The following is a 21,337-nucleotide window of genomic DNA, read 5'->3' on the forward strand; positions in this document are numbered from 1 at the left end:
GACGCTCTCTCTCTTGACAGGCGTAGAGGGGACAGATAAAGTTGTCTCAGAGGAATTTTTGGAGCTCCTCTCTTTACTCACAGGTTTTTCTTGGGAAGACTTGAGATGTTTCCTTCCCTCACCTGAAGATCTTTCCTGTGATCTAGCCCTCTTGTGAGAAGTTGAAGGAAATCCTTCTTCCTCATCTGAAGTGTGAGCCTGTTCTTTTGTGGATTGAAGCCACAAAAGTAATCTTCCCTCTCTGTCCTTGAGGGTCTTATTAGAAAAGGTGCAACAGATTTTACAGGCTTTCACCTCATGCCCTGGATAAAGGCAATAATTACAGTCTTTATGTAGATCATCTACATGAACCCTCTTCTTCCCACAGGTCTTGCAAGGGCAGAAGAGGCCTTTCTTGTCTGACATTTTCTTCAGAATAGCTGAATAGAAGGAAAAAAATGAGTAGCACTTGGAAGACTCCCTTCCACACGACATGCAGTGAAAATCTGAGGAGAACTTGCCTCTGCTGGGAGTGCTGCAGCTTATTGGCTGGAACCAACTTTTGGTCCTTTTTTGAAAAAGGACATAGATAGGCCACTAAGATATGGCCTTTGGCCTTTTTAGCCTATTTATTATTTATGGCACTGCTTTTATATTTTACCATGGGACTCCCCTCTCTACGACGGGGAATGATTAAGGCATGTGAATCTATGAAAGACACCCCAATACTGGATAAGGGCGCATTCCTCACACAACGTGGAGTTGTATCTCAAGCCCATGCACCAAATGCATACCTCGTACAGGTTTGTCCTATTCATTTGTTTGCAACGTCCCAGCATGGTTTAAATCCTGAAGTTTTTGGAGGGGACATACTGGCACATGCATCAAGGAAGGCTTTTGTGATTCCTTAATTGTGATTATGAAGGAATCGCAATTAATGAATCACAAAAGCTTAAGCAAGTAGGAATCGCTACAGCAAGTCGCAATTAAGGAATGGCTTCCCATTCATTCCTATGGGCCCACATAGGCACTCTCAAATTGCGCATGCAATTTCAAGGGTGCAAGGGTGCCAAAAGGATACCCCTGAAATTGTATGCACCCATGTTGCGCGTGCACATGCCCCAAGGGAATGTGTGTGTGTAACATGTAACTTTGAAAAATGCACTTTAGTGCATTTTTCAAAGTTTTTGCATATTACCAACCGGTAATTTGCGCCCCTAATAGCAAAATTGCTATTTTAAATTGCTTCTAGCATTGCATTTAAGGAATCACAATTTGTGATTCCTTAAATGCAATCGCAGTTTGTGTGTGTTGCATTTGGGATGATGCATCCCAAATGCAAAAATACCGGTCGCAAAAGGTTTGCGACCGGTTTTTAGTTTGATGCATGGGGCCCCATGTTCCCTTGCAAACTGGTTGAAAATGTTTTGAAGGAAAACATTTCATCAACTGGACAAGGAAAAAGGAAGCAGAGCTCCGGATCTATGTTCAAAGGTGCAGAAAGAAAGGAACTGAAATTAGCGTGCGGGGTGGGGCTTCTAAGTGTTGCTGTTCGCCATTTCTGGACAAAACAAAACGTAGCGCTGCACAGCGTCACCAACTGTGTGCAAGAGGACTGTTATTAAAGTTTTTGGATCCAGTCTGGCGCCTGGTGATGTCTGCATGCCATCATCTACTGGTATGCTGGAACACTTATGTAAAATTTCCGGATCCACTGTGCTGCCTGGGGATCTACTAACTGTGATGGATCTGCAGTTAGAAGTATCCATTAGAAAATCCTTGCACTCTGAGAAGACAGGATGTAGTTGTGTATAATCCATACAAACTTAGAGTGCCTCTTCGCTTTAGCAACTCCAGTGGGGAAGCGGATGGTGGCAATTTGACAGCCACTGTCTTTAAGACAGCTGATTGCACAAGGGATCCATCTCAGAGCGATAGGAGAAGAGCAAGGCAAAAACCAATTGACAGATATAGAATTAGTAAGGGACAAACTAATGAAAAGTTAGGGAAGGAGGTCAATCAGAAATAAAGCAAGGAGAGATTACTGGCAAGTACCAAAAACAGTGAGGAAATGAGGTAACTAACCTGATTAAAAGAAGAAAGTTAAGGCAGATAAACAAAAGAACTAGATGGGGAGAGCATAGATCAAATATTTACAAAGACAAATGCAGGGGCAGCATGGCTGCATTAGAATCAGCAAGCCACAGAAAGCTCTACTGGTAAAATGCCAAGTATTCTTTATTACACATGGGCAAAACAGACAAGCTGGCACCGTGCTGGAAAGGGAAAGGCAGGCACTATGGCTTGCACATGGGCTCCAACTTGGGGATCTTACACGCAGAAAGGCATCTACATAAGCCCTGATTACATGCACACGGTCGGAGATTTACAACAAAGTGGAGTGCCAATGAGAGAAGGACAGGAAGAAATTAATTGAGGCTGTGGGTCACATGGGTGAGAGGTGAACTGAGGGCTTAGGCCAGATCCACCAGCAACAGACATGGGAGTGTGTATAATTGGGAAAACTAGCTCTAAGCCATCTGATTTCTTGCTCACCCTCTCCCACCCCTTCTAACAGTGTGCATGCATACACAAGATACGTTAGCTAAAAAACATAACTCTGCCCATAGACATTAAGAGAAAGGGAAATTAGACATTAAGCAAGTAAAGAGTGATAATAAAAGAACCAGCTTTGTGGTACAAACCAAGCCCCCATTCATGAGCATCAAGACAATGGCCAAGGAAACAAGCGCAAGACATGAGTTAAGAATGGGGGAGTATTAACACTGCACTACTTACCTTGTGCAGTGTTACTGCCAAAAACAATCAGCATCTTACTGATACACAACCTTCAGCAGGTCAACACTGCTATCACTGAGCAACCACATTCACTGTGGTGTGTGCAACTTTGCCCACAGCTCAGTCACCCCCCAACAGAAATACAGTTTATGTGTACGTCTTCCAACAGTCAGAGTGTCACTGGATTTGGTCAGCATTGCATTCTTGCACACGGCAGTCTTACCTAAGCTATGCTTTGCTGCCCCCCATTGAAGGACTCACTCTTTTCCAAAGGGGCACAGTGTTATATCATGAAATGATGGAAGATGGATTGTATAGGTAGAAAGGTACAGTTAGAAGGAAAGTTAGATTGTGGAATTCATTTGTGGGTGCACACAGTCCTTTTGCTAATCTGAGATACTTTGCACAAGGTCTTCAAGAATCAGGACGTTGGCTGACTTGTACCCAAATATAGACATCTTATCAGTCCTCTGGCACCATCTGTCATGGTGAGACCTACATCCCTGCCCCAGGGTTTGCTGCACACTGCACTCTCCTCTCCTGTAGCACTGCTGCTCCAGCAACTTCAAGGGCATCATCCCTCCAAAAATAAGCGGTACTTGGCTTCAAGCTTCGGGTCCTTGAAACTAGGCACAAAATTGATTTTCACGATCTCAGTGAAGCCCTCGTTCAAGGAAGGTGCTACATACTTGCTCCTGCAACAGACAAAGACAGGTTATTACACCAGCAGGAAACAGACACCCCGTACCAGTAGTCACATGCACTCCCAGCCAACTCACTTGTAGCTGTTGAAGATCATGTCATTGACCGGTTGGTGCCCCTGTCCTGTGTACGTCATTTCCCGGAACTGGAACAAGAAATCACAGATTAGTCCATCAGAAGCCAAGGTTTGCAGGAAGGTTCTTCTTTTTGTGGCATGAAGGAGTGTAGGGTACACACTCTTGGGTGAGGAGTTATTTGGTCTACAGCACAGATACACAACACACATTCCAGTCAATGCAACTTTGCTTCAGCTTCAATTTTAATCCTCAGTTCTCTGGTAGTGCCATTTTCCCTCTTACTTTTCCTTTACTCCTCTCAACTCCACAGTGATCACATTTTCCTTTATATCAACTACTACTTGCTATATACTAGTCCATTACTTTTCTCTAGCCCAAAACCCTCATTGCCCCTTACATCTCTCTCCTCGCAGTATCTCTCCTAACCATTTGCTCCTTTTTTCAAAATAACTTATTGCCAATTACACCAACCCTTCCCTTGGTTTTCTCCTGGACCTTTAATCTTCTCATCTAGCACAGTTCTCTCCAGGTCGCGTACTCCTCACTTCAAGCCCCACTGTCCTAATACTTTATTCCTGTTTCGTAGTCTGATATCTTATGTTGTGCTGATTTGTAGAGCGCACTACAACCCAAGAGGGTACCCTGGTGCTAAACAGGTGTGAGTCTATCCAACCCTAGGGCCTAGTGGGACTACTCGAAGAAGCAGGTCTGAGGAGGCGGCTCTTATGTGGATAGGGTATTCTACGCTTTAGGAGCTATGTAGAAGTCTCGAACGCCAAAACACTTTTTTCCGTATGCGTAGGATGTGTGCAACTAGATGTCCACACAAGCGGAGTGTCGTTGCCTCCAGCCTCCACTTTTGAATCTTCCATGATGAAGCTCATTATAACACAAAATAGTGACTATCCTAGCCTCACCCTTGTAAGATCCACTCAATTTAGGTGGGCCCTGTCGTTCCACAAGTGTTTCTAAGATCTACCTTCTGATATACACCTCGGAGGGCCTCTTTCATATGTGAACTTGGGCATTTTTTTTAACTCTGCCTCCATGTGACTTACAGTCATCATCCCTGTCTGCCCACACTACACTGTTTTTTAGCCCTGTCCCATACTCACAGTGTTGTTGTGTTTTGCCATCTCTATAGTTGCTGTGAACAAGAAACATCTGACGGGGACTCCAGCTTTCTTCGCAACCTCAACATACCTAAAGAATGATGGGAAAGATGAGAAAACTCAATGTATTTAAGTTACTTGTGGGAATGTTAATTTAACTGGGGTTTTGAAGGAGGTATAGCACGGGTTCAAATCAATAAACGTTAGACATAATTAGTCTTGTACTACCAGTTATACAGCTCTGTCTTCTTCTAGATTGTCATGTGCTTTGCATTCCAACCTGCTTTCTTTACAGCGGTGACTATTGTATTGAAGCACATAGAATCGTTAGGCAAAAGGCAGCACATTCTCAATGAACAAGTTACTTACCTTCGGTAACGATGTATCTGTAAGAAACATTAGTTAGTTAGATTCCTCACCTTAGAATATCCCCAGGCGTCAGACTGGATCCGGAAGATTTTTCGTCAGCAATACCCCTTGCGCGTCGCTAGGCGTCGTCTGCGGCTCCGCGTCCGTCGTCAGCGTCGTGCGCCGGAATGACGTCGGAGTACTTCGACGCCGCCCTCGCGCGCTGACGTCAGTTCTTGTACATAGCCTTCCGCGCCAGGAACGCAGAGCCATGCAAGAGACCGACACTGGAGCCAAAAAATTCTAGGGCCCTGAAAAGGATAGCCTTAACCCTAGATGTCAGTTCGCAGAACGGGGAGGATGGGTGGGTCGGTGAGGAATCTAACTAACTAATGTTTCTTACAGATACATCGTTACCGAAGGTAAGTAACTTGTTCATCTGAAAGAAACACGTTAGTTAGATTCCTCACCTTAGAATAGATACCCAAGCAATACCAACCCCGGTGGTGGGTCTGCGAACCAAGATCACACCAGAAAGTCCTGGAGGACAGAACGGCCAAAGAAGCCATCCCTCCGGACTTGGCTGTCTAGGCAATAATGCCTGGCAAACGTGTGCAGCGAAGCCCACGTTGCCGCCTGACAGATGTCCTGCAAAGGGACTCCCCGTCCCAAAGCAGTAGTAGCCGCTGTGGCCCGAGTAGAATGGGCGCGCAGCCCAACAGGCGGTTCCTTTTTTGCCAAGGAATAACAGATTTTTATACACAAAACGACCCACCGGGAGATGGTCCGTTTGTGTACAGCTTTTCCCTTCTTTGCACCCACGTAGCCAACGAAAAGCTGGTCGTCCACTCGGAACTGTTTAGTGCGGTCCAAATAAAAGGAGAGAGCACGTTTTGGGTCCAGACGGTGGAGCCACTCTTCCTCTTTGGAAGGATGCGGAAAGAAGGTGGGCAAGGTGACAGATTGCCCAAGATGAAAGGGGGTCACCACTTTCGGTAGAAAGGAAGGACGAGGCCAAAGGACAACCTTGTCCAGATTAACAGATAGAAAAGGAGGCTTGGACGATAGAGCCTGGAGCTCACTCACCCGTCTAGCCGAGGTGATGGCTACCAGAAAAGCAGTCTTAAGAGTTAGAAGACGAAGAGGACAATTGTGAAGAGGCTCAAAGGGAGCGCACATCAGGAATGTCAAGACAAGATTCAAGTCCCACTAAGGCATTACGAAAGGGACAGGAGGGAACGTGTGAGTAATGCCTTTAAGAAAGCGTGACACTACAGGGGACTTGAAAAGAGAGGGCTGATCTGGAAGCCGTAAGAAAGCAGAGAGAGCAGCAAGATAACCTTTCAAGGTGCCCAGGGCAGAGCCCTGCCGGGCCAAAGAAAGAAGAAAGAGGAGAACCTCAGAAAGAGGGGCGGAGAGGGGATCCACAGCCTTTGCTGTGCACCATGCCACAAATTTGTTCCACCGGCAGGCGTATACCGTCTTTGTGGAGGGACGCCTGGCTGCCAGAATGATATCACAGACTTCAGGAGGCAAGTCAAATGGCATCAACTGCCGCCACTCAATCTCCACGCATGGAGGTGGAGGCTGGACAGGTTCGGGTGGAGGACCGTCCCCTGCTGCTGCGACAGAAGATCCTCCCGAAGGGGCAGACGTATCGGCGGATCGGTCAACATACTGAGTAGCTCGGGATACCAGTACCTTCGTGCCCAATCCGGAGCCACCAAGATGACTTGGACCCGGTCGCGCCTGATCTTCTTATAGGCGGAAAGACGTACAACAGACCGCAACTCCACTCGCGACGAAAAGCGTCGCCGAGCGAGTGCCGCCTTGGAAATTCCAACGCGCCGAACTGCTGACATTGCACGTTCTCGTCGGTGGCGAATAGATCTAACCAAGGCTCTCCCCACTGCTGAAAGAGACCTTGCGCCACCTCGGAGTTCAGACGCCATTCGTGATCCATCATGCACCGGCGGCTGAGTTAGTCTGCTCTGGCGTTCAGAGAGCCCGCCAGATGTTGAACCACCAGGGAGACGCCCTGGTGTTCCAGCCATGTCCAGAGGCGCAGAGCCTCCTGACAAAGGGTCCACGACCCCACCCCGCCCTGTTTGTTGCAATACCACATGGCGGTGGTGTTGTCCGTGAACACCTGCACGACACTTCCCCGGACAGAGGGAAGGAAGGCTTTCAGTGCAAGTCGGATCGCTCGCAGCTCCAACAAGTTTATGTGGAGGCGAGACTCCGCCGGAGACCAGAGGCCTCTGATCTCCGCCTCTCCCATATGGCCACCCCATCCCAGGAGGGACACATCCGTCACTACGACATGCTCCGGTAGGGGTAGGGAGAGGCTCTTGCCCGTGACCCAATCGCGGTCCGTGAGCCACCACTGCAACTGCTGTGCAGTGCCCTCCGAGATCAAGACATGGTCGGACAGGTTGCCGTGATGCTGGGCCCACTGAAATTTCAGGTCCCACTGCAGAGCCCGCATGCGCCGCCTGGCGTGATGCACTAGTAGGATGCAGGAGGCCATCAGCCCCAGAAGCCGCAACACTAGCCTGACCGAAACCCAGGATAGAGGCCGAAAGATGGGAATCAGGGCCTGTATATCCCGGACCCGCTGCTCCGGTGGATGGACCCGGAACTGCGCCGAATCGAGAACCGCTACGATGAAGAGGAGCTTCTGAGAGGGGCTCAGGTGTGACTTCGGCACGTTGATGGAAAACCCCAGCAAATGCAGGAGATCCACCGTAGTCTGGAGGTGGGAGACGACTGCCTGGGGCGAGCCCGCCTTCAACAACCAGTCGTCGAGATAGGGGAAGACTGGAACCCCTGATCTGCGCAGATGAGCTGCGACCACCGCCATCACTTTCGTGAACACCCGAGGGGCACTGGTAAGGCCGAAGGGGAGCACGGTGAACTGAAAGTGCTCCTGACCCACCGTGAACCGCAGGTAACGCCGGTGGGCCGGCAGGACGGGGATGTGGAAATATGAGTCCTGCAAGTCCAACGCTACCATCCAGTCTCCAGGGTCTAGGGCAGCTAGAACCTGAGCCAAAGTCAACATTTTGAACCGTTCCTTCCGGAGGAAGGCATTGACGTTCCGGAGGTCCAAGATAGGTCGTAGGCCCCCTTTGCCCTTCTTGGGAACCAGAAAGTAGTGGGAATAACAACCACGACCTACTTCTGGGCTCGGAACGCGCTCGACGGCCCCCTTGGCCAAGAGGGCCGAAACTTCCTCGTGGAGAAGATTCAAATGATCCCCCGAGATACGGTGGTGCTGCGGTGGCATGGCTGGAGGGGTCGTCTCGAAGGGGAGGGAGTAGACCCTTCGGACGATTTGCAGCACCCACCTGTCCGACGTGATGGAACGCCAGTGGAGCAGTTGATGGCGAACTCTGCCGCCCACTGGCGTGGAATGGGCCTGAAAGCTCGGACTAGGAAGGCTTTGAGGCGGATGCTGCCGGGGTGGATGTGTACTGACTGCGTCGTCCTCCGGTACCGCCTCGGCGGAAACCACGTCCGCGACCGTGTGCAGGCTGGTTCTGCGTCCGGTGGCTAGGCGGACATGAGGAGGTGTCCCTTCCTTGGCCACGAAAGGAGCGAAAAGCGGAAGTTTGAGGCCGCGGGGCCGAGAGGCCCAAGGACGTGGCCGTAGCCCGGGAGTCCTTGAAGCGAGCCAGCGCACTGTCCGCTTTGTCACCAAAAAGGCGAGCGCCATCAAAAGGCATGTCCATGAGGGTGCTCTGGACATCCCCTGAAAAAGACGTGGACCGCAGCCAGGCGTGACGTCGAAGCGCCACCGTGGTAGAAATCGCCCTACCCAGCGAGTCCGTAGTGTCGAGTCCACATCGGATTGCATGGCGCGCTGCATCTCTCCCATCGGCCAGGGCCGAGGAAAGCCGCGCCCGGGCCTTCTCCGGGCACAGTGGCAGCACGTCCTCCACCGCATCCCACAGAGAGTGGGAATAACGGTCCAAGAGACAGGCGGTGTTCAAAGACCGCAGGCCCAAACTGAGCGAAGAGAACAGCTTCTTACCAAACTGTTCCAATCTCTTGGAATCCCGGTCCGGAGGAGCGGACGGGAAGGAGGATTGGGAGGTAGAGGCCTGGATAACCAGACTCTCAGGGGTGGGGTGTTGGGTCAGAAAACTGGGGTCGCCCGGAGCAGGGCGGTGACGCCTGGCAACGTTCCTATCCACAGGAGGGACTGTGGAGGGCTTGGACCAGGTGCCCTGCAGAACGTCAGTGAGGGCCTCATTGAATGGCAGCAGAGGCTCAGTGGAGCATGCGGCAGACTGAAGCACCTCAGTGAGGAGGTTAGTCCTCACAGCCACGGCAGGCAGCTCAAGCCCAAGGGCTTCGGCCGCCTTGCGCAGCACCACAGAAAAAGCTGCACCCTCCTCCGAAGCCACAGTCGGAGGAGAGATGAATCCAGTGTCCGGAGAGGTATCCAACCCACTGGCCTCCCCCAGTTCATCTGCCCAGTCCTGTGCAAGTTGGCTCTGAAGGGCCATAGGGTCATCAGACCCCTCCCAGTCGCCCCCGTCATCCGATTCCTGGTAAACAGGAGGAATGATCGGAGCCGGTCGATAGACAATATGTGTCTCCAGTGGCGTCGGATGCGGCGTCGGGCGGCGCCGCATCGGCGTCGGGACCGGACAGGGGCTGAACCGCGGATCGACGTCGACCGGAGCCGGCGTCGGGGGTGGTATCGGTGTGTCGGTGCCGGCGGAGGAGGCGTAACGAGGTCGACCGGCGTCAACGGGAGCCCAGGCTCGGGCCCCTCGGGGACCTGCGGCGTCGGGGCCGGAGCCTCCAACGGCACCGGGGCCAGAGCCGTCGGCATGCGAGGTCGCCCAGTCGAGTCCGCGGGGCCCGAAGCCGCGCCAACGAGCGTCGACGGCGGGGCCAGGCTCCTCATGGCCGAGAGGAAGGCACTGACCTCCGCCGGCGTCGCGTCAGTCCCAGGGACCATCGGGTATGGAGACTTGCGCGGCTCCTGTGGAGCCGCGGGGGTGGAACCACCCGGACCCTCGGCCGAGTCGCGCGACCGGCGAGGGGAGTCCGAAGAGCGGTGTCGCTTCTTGGACTTCTTGGAGTGCCTAGACTTACCCGAAGACTTCGAGCCAGACGAGTGACGATGTCGAGTGCGGCTCCGCGACCGATCCTTGGACCTCCTCCTGGACCGGGATCGAGAGAGACGCGGAGCCGAGTGGCGAAGCTCGAGAAGCTTGCGGGACCGCTCCCGCCTAGCTTTCGAGGTCAGGGCTATACAATCGGAGCACGACGCCGCGTCGTGGTCGAGGCCCAAGCAGTACAGGCACCGGCGGTGATGATCGGTCACCGACATCAGTCGGTGACAGTCGTCGCAGGCCTTGAAACCAGGCATCCTACCGGCACCAGAGTCGAGAATTGACCAAAAAGAGTCAAAAAAGTTAGTCAAAAATTGACTACAGGGGTAGCTCTCCCGGATCTGCGCTTACTGGCGCGGAAAAAAGATGAACTGACGTCAGCGCGCAAGGGCGGCGTCTAAGTACTCCGACGACGTCATTCCGGCGCACAACGCCGACGACGGACCCGCAGACGACGCCTAGCGACGCGCAAGGGGTATTGCTGACGAAAAATCTTCCGGATCCAGTCTGACGCCTGGGGATATTCTAAGGTGAGGAATCTAACTAACGTGTTTCTTAAAGATAATGAAAATTAGAGGATAATTCTTGACATAGCTTGACCAAACTATGGATTTTCTCTACAGCTATTGCTTACAAAAAAATTGAGAGAAGCATATCACAAGACCACCATGAACATTACGTCTACACAGCCACAATACTGGAAAGGCAGCTTGCTTTGGCCCTCGACTGTATAAACATCAATACCTTATGAGGAAAGAACCCCACAAAGTAAGCAGCATTTGAAAAATACATACATATCCCAGCATGCAATCTGGGTTAGAGCTACCATGTCTGAGGATCAGTAAACCTTCAACTAGCCAAAATTGAGGGTATGAATCCAAATGTCATGGAGATAATGTTGAACCCTTTCAAAATAATACAGGTTGGGGGAAAACCAGGGAAGAACCTTTCACGTTGCATATCAAAACCTGAAATTACTTTTGGTTATGAAGAGGGATGGATTTGGAAAACCACCCATGTGGCCAGATGTAAGAAATGGTTTGTCCCATTTCCTGTCTATGAGAAAATGTGTAAGTACATATGAACCACGGCTTCTTAGAATAGTAGACTGGACATTGACTTCATGCTAATGTACCTGCATCTGAACCCTTAAAATGTGGGAGATTTATGGAAAAAATATCAAAAAGGTGCCAAAACAAAGAACGACACAAAATAGTGGCAGTGAAGTTCATGACTTTGTAAGCAGTGGCTCTGCCTTGAGAGTCTGCCTTGGTGGTAAAGTCCTAAGACTGGTATCAGTCTTAGGGTTTTAATCACCTGGAACAGGAAGAAAATGAGTAACATCAGGGAACTTGTTATGGATCCGATCTTGAGCCACTGTAAATCAGGCTGCACACTGAGAAGAAAAGACTCATTTTCATGAATCTTATGAACTTTAGCAAATTCTTTCCCCAACCTCTTAGGAAAAGCAGAGCATTCCAAATAGTAGGACAATTCTAGATGGAGAGATCTGCTACCAAAACTTTTACATTTTATAAGGCAGATAGCAAGTAGGTTAGCAGGCAGAAACATATGAAAATGATCCTTTGCTGGACTGCAAGACAATTTAGATTCCTTCAAGCCTCCGTTGTGTGATCAAATTCCCTAAGTTGCCAAACCAGTCGTACTGCTGCATTGTGCATTCACTGCAATTTAACCATACTTGATGCAGATAAGCCTAAATAAATAGCGTCACAGTCAGGCCTCGAAAAATCTACTAGCCCACTTCCTATGGAGAGTCAGATTGTATCAGGGCAAGCTATTCTTGGTGCCTACTGGCCCAGTCTTGCGAGAGAGCTCATGCAGGCAAAGAACCGGTGTTCTATTTATTCCGAAAGTGAATGATAAAAAATATACCTTTAAAGAACAAGTTACTTACCTTTGGTAACAATATATCTGTAAGAAACATTAGTTAGTTAGATTCCTTACCTTAGAATATCCCCAAGCGTCAGGCTGGATCCGGAAAGATTTTCCGTCGTCGTGATCGCCGGGATGACGTCGTCCTCGCGCGCTGACGTCAGTTCTTGTACATCGCTTTTCGCGCCAGGAATGCAGAGCCATGCAAGAAACCGACACTGGTGCCATGAATCTAGGGCCCTAAAAGGGATGATCTTAACCCTAGATATCCGTTCGCAGAACAGGGAGGATGGGTGGGGCGGTAAGGAATCTAACTAACTAATGTTTCTTACAGATATATCGTTACCGAAGGTAAGTAACTTGTTCATCTGAAAGAAACACGTTAGTTGGATTCCTTACCTTAGAATAGATACCCTAGCAATACCAACCCCGGTGGTGGGTCTGCGAACCAAGATCACACCAGGAAGTCCTGGAGAACGTAACGGCCAAAGAAGCCGTCTCTCCGGACGTGGCTGTCCAGGCAGTAATGCTTGGCAAACGTGTGCAGCGAGGCCCACGTCGCTGCCTGACAAATGTCCTGCAGAGGGACTCTCCGTCCCGGGGCAGAAGTAGCCGCTGTGGCCCGAGTGGAATGGGCCCTCAACCCCACAGGAGGTTCCTTCTTAGCCAAGGAATAACAGGTCTTGATGCACAAAACGACCCACCGAGAGATGGTTCGCTTGTGCACCACCCGCCCCTTCTTAGCGCCCACGTAACCAACAAAGAGTTGGTCGTCCACCCGGAATTGTTTTGTGCGGTCCAGATAGAAGGAGAGCGCACATTTTGGGTCCAGACGGTGGAGCCGCACTTCCTCTTTCGAGGGATGCGGAGGCGGAAAGAAGGTGGGCGAAGTAACAGACTGGCCGATGTGAAAGGCGGTAACCACCTTAGGGAGAATGGAAGGACGAGTCCTGAGAACAACCTTGTCCGGATGGACAGAGAGGAAAGGAGGTTTAGAAAAAAGAGCCTGGAGCTCATTCACTCTTCTGGCAGAGGTGATGGCAACCAGGAAAGCAGTCTTAAGAGTCAGAAGACGAAGAGGACAATTATGAAGTGGCTCAAAAGGAGCGCACATCAGATAGGCTAACACCAGGTTCAAGTACCACTGAGGCATTACGAAAAGGACAGGAGGAAACATGTGAGTAATGCCTTTAAAGAATCTAGCAACAACAGGGGACTGGAAAAGAGAAGGCTGATCAGGAAGCCGCAAGAAGGCAGAAACATTGAAAGATATCTCTTGAGGGTGCCCAGAGCAGAGCCCTGCTGGGCCAGGGAAAGAAGAAAGAGGAGAACTTCAGAAAGAGGGGCGGAAAGGGGATCCACAGCCTTTGCTGTGCACAATGCCACAAATTTGTTCCACCTGCAGGCGTATACCGTTTTAGTGGAGGGAACCTGGCTGCCAGAATGACATCACAGACTTCAGAAGAAAGTCAAATGGCATCAACTGTCGCCGCTCAATCTCCACGCATGGAGGTGGAGGCTGGACAGGTTCGGGTTGAGGACCGTCCCCTGCTGCTGCGACAGAAGGTCCTCCTGAAGAGGCAGTCGAATCGGGGGATCGATCGATAGACTGAGTAGCTCGGGATACCAGTATCTTCGTGCCCAATCCGGAGCCACAAGGATGACTTGGGCCCGGTCGCGCCTGATCTTCTTCAGCACTCTGGGCAGAAGTGGTGTAGGCGGAAAGGTGTACAACAGACCGCAACTCCACTCGCAATGCAAAGCATCTCCGAGCGAGTGCCGCCTTGGAAATTCCGACGCGCAGAAATGATGACATTACGCGTTCTCTTCGGTGGCGAATAGATCTAACCAAGGCTCTCCCCACTGCCGAAAGAGGCCTTGCGCCACGTCCGAGTTCGGATGGCATTCGTGATCCATCATGCACCGGTGGCTGAGTTCGTCCGCCCTGGCGTTCAGAGAGCCCGCCAGGTGTTGAACCGCCAGGGTGATGCCCTGATGTTCCAGCTATGTCCAGAGGCACAGAGCCTCCAGACAAAGGGTCCACGACCCCACCCCGCCCTGTTTGTTGCAATACCACATGGCGGTGGTGTTGTCTGTGAACACCTGCACTACACTTCCCCGTACAGAGGGAAGGAATGCCTTCAGTGCAAGCCGGATTGCCCGCAGCTCCAATAGGTTGATATGGAGCCGGGACTCCGCCGAAGATCAGAGGCCTCTGATCTCCGCCTCTCCCATGTGGCCCCCCCATCCCAGGAGGGACGCATCCGTCACCACTACGTGCTCGGGTTGGGGTAGGGAGAGGGATCTGCCACTGACCCAATCGCGGTCCGTGAGCCACTACTGCGACTGTCTTGCAGTGCCCTCCGAGATCAAGACGTGGTCAGACAGGTTGCCCTGATGTTGATCCCTCTGGAACTTCAGGTCCAACTGCAGAGCCCGCATCCGCCACCTGGCGTAATGTACCAGCAGGATGCAGGAGGCCATAAGACCCAGCGCCCGCAGGACCATCCTGACCGAAACTCAGGATAAAGGCTGAAAGATCGGAATCAGAGCCTGAATATCCCGAACCCGCTGTTCTGGAGGATAGACCCGAAAAAGCACCGAGTCCAGAACCGCCCCAATGAAAAGAAGCTTCTGGGAGGGACTCAGATGCGACTTCGGCACGTTGATGGAGAACCCCAGCAAATGCAGGAGGTCGGCCGTAGTCTGGAGGTGGGAGACGACTGTCGGGGCGAGCCCGCCTTCAACAACCAGTCGTCGAGATAGGGGAAGACTGGAACCCCTAATCTGTGCAGATGAGCTGCAACCACCGCCATCACTTTCGTGAACACCCGAGGGGCACTGGTGAGGCCGAAGGGGAGCACGGTAAACTGAAAGTGCTCGTGGCCTACCGTGAACCGCAGGTAACGCCGGTGGGCCGGCAGGACGGGGATGTGGAAATAAGCGTCCTGCAAGTCCAACGCTACCATCCAGTCTCCAGGGTCTAGGGCAGCCAGAACCTGAACTAAGGTGAGCATGTTGAACTTCTCCTTCCGGAGGAAGGCGTTGACGCTCCTGAGGTCCAAGATAGGGTGTAGGCCCCCTTTGCCCTTCTTGGGAACCAGAAAGTAGTGGGAGAAACAACCCCGACCTACTTCTGGGCCAGGAACGCGCTTGATGGCCCCCTTGGCCAAGAGGACCGTAACTTCCTCCTGCAGAAGTTGCAAGTGATCCCCCGACATGCGGTGGTACTGCGGTGGCATGGCTGGAGGGGTCGCCTCGAAGGGGAGGGAGTAGCCCCTTCGGACAATTTGCAGCACCCACCTGTCCGACGTGATGGTATGCCAGTGGAGCAGGTGATGGCGAACTCTGCCTCCCACAGGCGTGGAATGGGCTTGAAAGATCGGACTAGGAAGGCTTTGAGGCAGATGCTGCGGGAGCAGATATGGGCTGACCGGCTCTGTCCCCCTGCTCCGCCTCGGCGGAATCCACGTCCGCGACCGTGTTGAGGCTGGTTCTGCAGCCTGTGACTAGACGGACGTGTGGGGCGCCCCTTCCTTGGCCACGGAAGGGGCAAAAAGTGGAAGTTTGTGGGCACGGGGCCGAGAGGCCCAAGGACTTGGCCGAAGCCCTGGAGTCCTTAAAGCGCTCCAGCGCACTATCCGCTTTGTCGCCAAAAAGGCGACGGCCATCGAAGGGCATGTCCATGAGAGTGCTCTGGACATCCCCAGAGAAATTCGTGGATCTCAAGACAGGTGTGGCGACGAATCGCCACCGTCGTCGCAATCGCCCTTCCTAGCTAGTCCGTAGTGTCAAGCCCACATCGAATGGAGTACCGTGCTGCATCCCGCCCCTCAGGAAGAGCCTGGGCGAGCAGTGTCCGGGCCACCTTCGGACACTGGGGCAGCACGTCCGCCACCGTATCCCACAAGGAGTGGGTGTAACGGTCCAAAAGGCACGCGGTATTAATGGACCGCAACCCCAAACTGAGGGAGGAAAACAGTTTCTTCCCAAACTGTCCCAACCTTTTGGATTCCCGATCCGGAGGAGCGGACGGGAAGGCGGTCTGGGACGTAGAGGCCTGGATAACCAGACTCTCAGGGGTGGGGTGCACTGACAGAAAGCTGGGGTCGCCCGGAGCAGGGCGGTGGCGCCGGGCCACGTTCAGGTCCACAGGAGTGACTGTGGAGGGCTTGGACCAGGTGCCCATCAGAGCGTCAGTGAGTGCCTCATTAAACTGCAGTAGAGGCTCCGAAGAGCTTACTGGCGGTTGAAGCACCTCAGTGAGGAGGTTAGTCCTCACGGCCGCTGGAGGGAGCTCCAGGTGAAGGACTTCGGCAGCCCTGCGCAGCACCACAGAATAGGCTGCACCCTCCTCCGTAGCCACGGAGGGAGGAGAGATCACTGGCATCCCCCAGCTCGTCTGCCCAGTCCTGACTTAACTGGCACTGCTGTGCTAGAGGGTCCTCAGACCCCTCCCAGTCGTCCCCGTCATCCGTCTCCTGGTAGACAGGTAGAAAGGACTGAGCCGGGCGGTAGATGAAATGCTCATCCATCGGCGCTGGAGACGGCGCCGCTCCGACGCCGGACCTGGACCGGGGCTAAAACTGGGGACAACGTCGTCCAAAGACTGCGCTGGGGGTGGCACCATAGGGGTCGGTGCCGGCGGAGGGGTCGTAAGGTCAACCAGCGTCGACCGGGATCCAGGCCTGGATCCCACAGGGACCTGCGGTGTTGGGACCGAAGTCGACGACTACGCCGAAGCCGCCTCCTCCTCGCTAGGCCTCCCAAGCAGACCCACGGGGCCCGAAGGTTCGCCGACAGGCCGCGACGGCGGAGCGAGCCTCGAGGAAGTCTCACACCTCGTCCGGAGTCGCGTTAGGCCCAGGGACCGGAGGGTATGGGGACGGACGCGACTCCTGCGGCTCTGACGGAGCTGTGCGGGTGTCGCCTCTTCAACTTCTTCTTACTGTGCCTCGACTTACCCGAATGCTAGGACCTCGAAACCGACGAGCGGTGATGACTTCGGCTCCTCGACCTCCTCCTCGACTGGGACCTCGAGCGGTGAGGCTCCGACTGCTGGAGCTCGAGGAGATTACGGGACCGCTCCCGCCTAGCCTTCGAGGTCAAGGCCCGGCAGTCGACGGTGGTGATCTGTAACCGGTTACAGGCGTCGGTTAAGTCGGTTACAGGCGTCGCACGGCTTAAAACCGGGCATCCCTACCGGCACCAGGAGTCGAGGTCGACTCGAAAGAAGAACCAAAAAAGCCCAAAAAGTTTAGTCAAAAAGTGACTAAAGGGTATGCTCTTCTCGGATCTGCGCTTACTGGCGCGGAAAAAAAGATCAACTGACGTCAGCGCGCGAGGGCGGCGTCTAAGTACTCCGACGACGTCATCCCGGCGATCATGACGACGGACGCGGAGCCGCAGACGACGCCTAGCGACACGCAAGGGTATTGCTGACGAAAATTCTTTCCGGATCCAGCCTGACGCCTGGGGATATTCTAAGGTAAGGAATCTAACGAACAAGTTACTTACCTTCGGTAACAATGTATCTGTAAGAAACATTAGTTAGTTAGATTCCTTACGAGACATCATTCATTTTAGCACTTACCTTAGAATATCCCCAGGCGTCAGGCTGGATCCGGAAAGATTTTTAATCAGCAATACCCCTTGCGCGTCGCTAGGCGTCATCTGCGGCTCCGCATCCGTCGTCTGTGTTGTGCGCCGGAATGACGTCGTCGGAGTACTTAGACGCCGCCCTTGCGCGCTGACGTCAGTTCTTGTACATAGCTTTCCGCGCCAGGAACGCAGAGCCATGCAAGAGACCTACACTGGTGCCAAAAGGTGCCAGAAAAAAAATCTAGGGCCCTAGAAAGGATAGCCTTAACCCTAGATGTCGGTTCACAGAACGGGGAGGATGGGTGGGTCGGTGAGGAATCTAACTAACTAATGTTTCTTACAGATACATCGTTACCGAAGGTAAGTAACTTGTTCATCTGAAAGAAACACGTTAGTTAGATTCCTCACCTTAGAATAGATACCCCAGCAATACCAACCCCGGCGGTGGGTCTGCAAACCAAGATCACACCAGAAAGTCCTGGAGAACAGAACGGCCAAAGAAGCCATCTCTCCGGACTTGGCTGTCCAGGCAATAATGCTTGGCAAACGTGTGCAGCGAGGCCCACGTTGCTGCCTGACAGATGTCCTGCAAAGGGACTTCCCGTCCCAGGGCAGTAGTGGCCGCTGTGGCCCGGGTGGAATGGGCTCTCAGCCCTATAGGAGGGTCCTGTTTAGCGAAGGAGTAACAAGCCTTTATACACAATACGACCCACCGTGAGATGGTCCGCTTGTGTACTGCCCTTCCCTTCTTAGCACCCACGTATCCAACAAAAAGCTGGTCGTCCATCCGGAACTGTTTGGTACGGTCCAAATAAAAGGACAGCGCCCGTTTTGGGTCCAGACGGTGGAGCCTCTCTTCCTCTTTCGAAGGATGCGGAGGTGGAAAGAAGGTGGGCAAGGTGACAGATTGCCCGATGTGAAAGGGAGTTACCACTTTTGGAAGAAAGGAAGGACGAGTCCGGAGGACAACCTTGTCCGGATGAACAGAAAGAAAAGGAGGCTTAGACGATAACGCCTGGAGCTCACTCACCCGTCTAGCCGAGGTGATAGCTACCAGGAAAGCAGTCTTAAGAGTCAGAAGACGAATGGGACAATAGTGAAGAGGCTCAAAGGGAGCGCACATCAGAAAGGTCAAGACTAAATTCAAATCCCACTGAGGCATTACGAAGGGGACAGGAGGAAACATGTGAGTAATGCCCTTAAGGAAACGAGAAACAACAGGGGATTTGAAAAGAGAAGGCTGATTAGGAAGTCGTAAGAAAGCAGAGATAGCTGATAGATAACCTTTCAAGGTGCCCAGAGCAGAGCCCTGCTGGGCTAGAGAGAGAAGAAAGAGGAGAATCTCAGAAAGAGGGGCGGAAAGGGGATCCACAGCCTTTGCTGTGCACCATGCCACAAATTTGTTCCACCTGCAGGCGTATACCGTTTTAGTGGAGGGACGCCTGGCTGCCAGAATACCGTCACAGACTTCAGAAGGCAAGTCAAATGGCATCAACTGTCGCAGCTCAATCTCCACGCATGGAGGTGGAGACTGGACAGGTTCGGGTGGAGAACTGTCCCCTGCTGCTGCGACAGAAGGTCCTCCCGAAGAGGCAGTCGTGTCGGAGGATCGATTGACATACTGAGTAGCTCGGGATACCAGTACCTTTGTGCCCAATCCGGAGCCACTAAGATCACTTGGGCACGGTCGCGCCTGATCTTCTTCAGCACTCTGGGCAGAAGTGGTATAGGCGGAAAGGCGTACAACAGACCGCAACTCCACTCGTGACGAAAGGCGTCCCAGAGCGAGTGCCGCCTTGGAAACTCCAACGCGCAGAACTGCGGACATTGCGCGTTCTCTTCGGTGGCGAATAGATCTAACCAAGGCTCTCCCCACTGCCGAAAGAGGCCTTGCGCCACGCCCGAGTTTAGACGCCATTCGTGATCCTTCATGCACCGGCGGCTGAGTTAGTCTGCTCTGGCGTTCAGAGAGCCCGCCAGATGTTGAACCACCAGGGTGATGCGCTGGTGTTCCAGCCATGTACAGAGGCGCAGAGCCTCCTGACAAAGGGTCCACAACCCCACCCCGCCCTGTTTGTTGCAATACCACATGGCGGTGGTGTTGTCCGTGAACACCTGCACCACACTTCCCCGGACAACGGGAAGGAATGCCTTCAGTGCAAGTCAGATTGCTCTCAGCTCCAAAAGGTTGATATGGAGCCGGGTCTCCGCCGGTGACCAGAGTCCTCTGATCTCCGCCTCCCCCATGTGGCCCCCCCCATCCCAGGAGGGACGCATCCGTTACTACTACGTGCTCCGGTTGGGGTAGGGAGAGGCATCTGCCGCTAACCCAATCGCGGTTCGTGAGCCACCACTGCAACTGCTTCGCAGTGCCCTCCGAGATCAAGACATGGTCGGACAGGTTGCCACGATGCTGGGCCCACTGAAACTTCAGGTTCCACTGCAGAGCCCGCATTCGCCACCTGGCGTAATGCACCAACAGGATGCAGGAGGCCATCAGCCCCAGAAGCCGCAGCACCAACCTGACCGAAACCCAGGATAGAGGCCGAAAGATGGGAATCAGAGCCTGAATATCCCGGACCCGCTGCTCCGGAGGATAGGCCCGGAACTGCACCGAATCTTGAACCGCTCCGATGAAGAGGAGCATCTGGGAGGGTCTCAGGTGTGACTTCGGCACATTGATGGAGAACCCCAGCAAATGCAGGAGGTCGGCCATAGTCTGGAGGTGGGAGACGACTGCCTGGGGCGAGCCCGCCTTCAACAGCCAGTCGTCGAGATAGGGGAAGACTGGAACCCCCGATCTGCGCAGATGAGCTGCGACCACCGCCATAACTTTCGTGAACACCCGAGGGGCACTGGTGAGGCCGAAGGGGAGCACGGTGAACTGAAAATGCTCCTGACCCACCGTGAACCGCAGGTAACGCCGGTGGGCCGGCAGGACGGGGATGTGAAAATAAGCGTCCTGCAAGTCCAACGCTACCATCCAGTCTCCAGGGTCTAGGGCAGCCAGAACCTGAGCTAAGGTGAGCATCTTGAACCGCTCCTTCCGGAGGAAGGCGTTGACGCTCCTGAGGTCCAAGATAGGGTGTAGGCCCCCTTTGCCCTTCTTGGGAACCAGAAAGTAGTGGGAATAGCAACCACGACCTACTTCTGGACCAGGAACGCGCTCGACGGCCTCTTTGGCCAAGAGGGCTGTAACTTCCTCCCAGAGAAGATTCAAGAGATCCCCCGACATGCGGTGGTACTGTGGTGGCATGGCTGGAGGGGTCGTCTCGAAGGGGAGGGAGTAGCCTCTTCGGACGATTTGCAGGTGATGGTGAACTCTGCCGCCCACTGGCGTGGAATGGGCCTGAAAGCTCGGACTAGGAGGGCTTTGAGGCGGATGCTGCCGGGGTGGAAGTGGACTGACCGGCACGTTGTCCTCCAGTACCGCATCGGCGGAATCCACGTCCGCGACCGCGTGCAGGTTGGTTCTGTGGCCGGTGGCTAGGCGGACGTGAGGAGGCGCCCCTTCCTTGGCCACGAGAGGCGGAAGTTTGCGGCCGCGGGGCCGAGAGACCCAAGGACTTGGCTGTAGCCCGGGAGTCCTTGAAACGAGCCAGCGCGCTATCCGCCTTCTCACCAAAAAGGCGAGTGCCATCAAAGGGCATATCCATGAGGGTACTCTGGACATCCCCCAAGAAAGATGTGG

The 21,337-nt window shown here is 53.3% G+C and overlaps 1 protein-coding gene across 3 annotated transcripts in view; it reads right to left on the reverse strand.

The window, feature by feature from the left end:
* Positions 1-2,199: 2,199 nt before the first annotated feature.
* LOC146809405 (bifunctional polynucleotide phosphatase/kinase-like) overlaps positions 2,200-21,337 on the reverse strand; it is a 223,716-nt gene continuing 204,578 nt past the window's right edge. For all 3 annotated transcript variants that reach the window (XM_085616250.1, XM_085616248.1, XM_085616249.1), the window contains 3 exons: positions 4,673-4,760; positions 3,558-3,625; positions 2,200-3,473 (listed from right to left, as the gene is read on the reverse strand). In XM_085616250.1, the coding sequence (XP_085472376.1) occupies positions 3,353-3,473; positions 3,558-3,625; positions 4,673-4,760 (277 nt within the window). In that variant the 3' untranslated portion in view covers positions 2,200-3,352. The remainder of the gene's footprint in view (positions 3,474-3,557; positions 3,626-4,672; positions 4,761-21,337) is intronic.

The sequence above is a fragment of the Triturus cristatus genome, chromosome 7 (assembly GCF_964204655.1).
Source record: "Triturus cristatus chromosome 7, aTriCri1.1, whole genome shotgun sequence".
In the NCBI taxonomy this organism is placed as follows: Eukaryota; Metazoa; Chordata; class Amphibia; order Caudata; family Salamandridae; genus Triturus; species Triturus cristatus.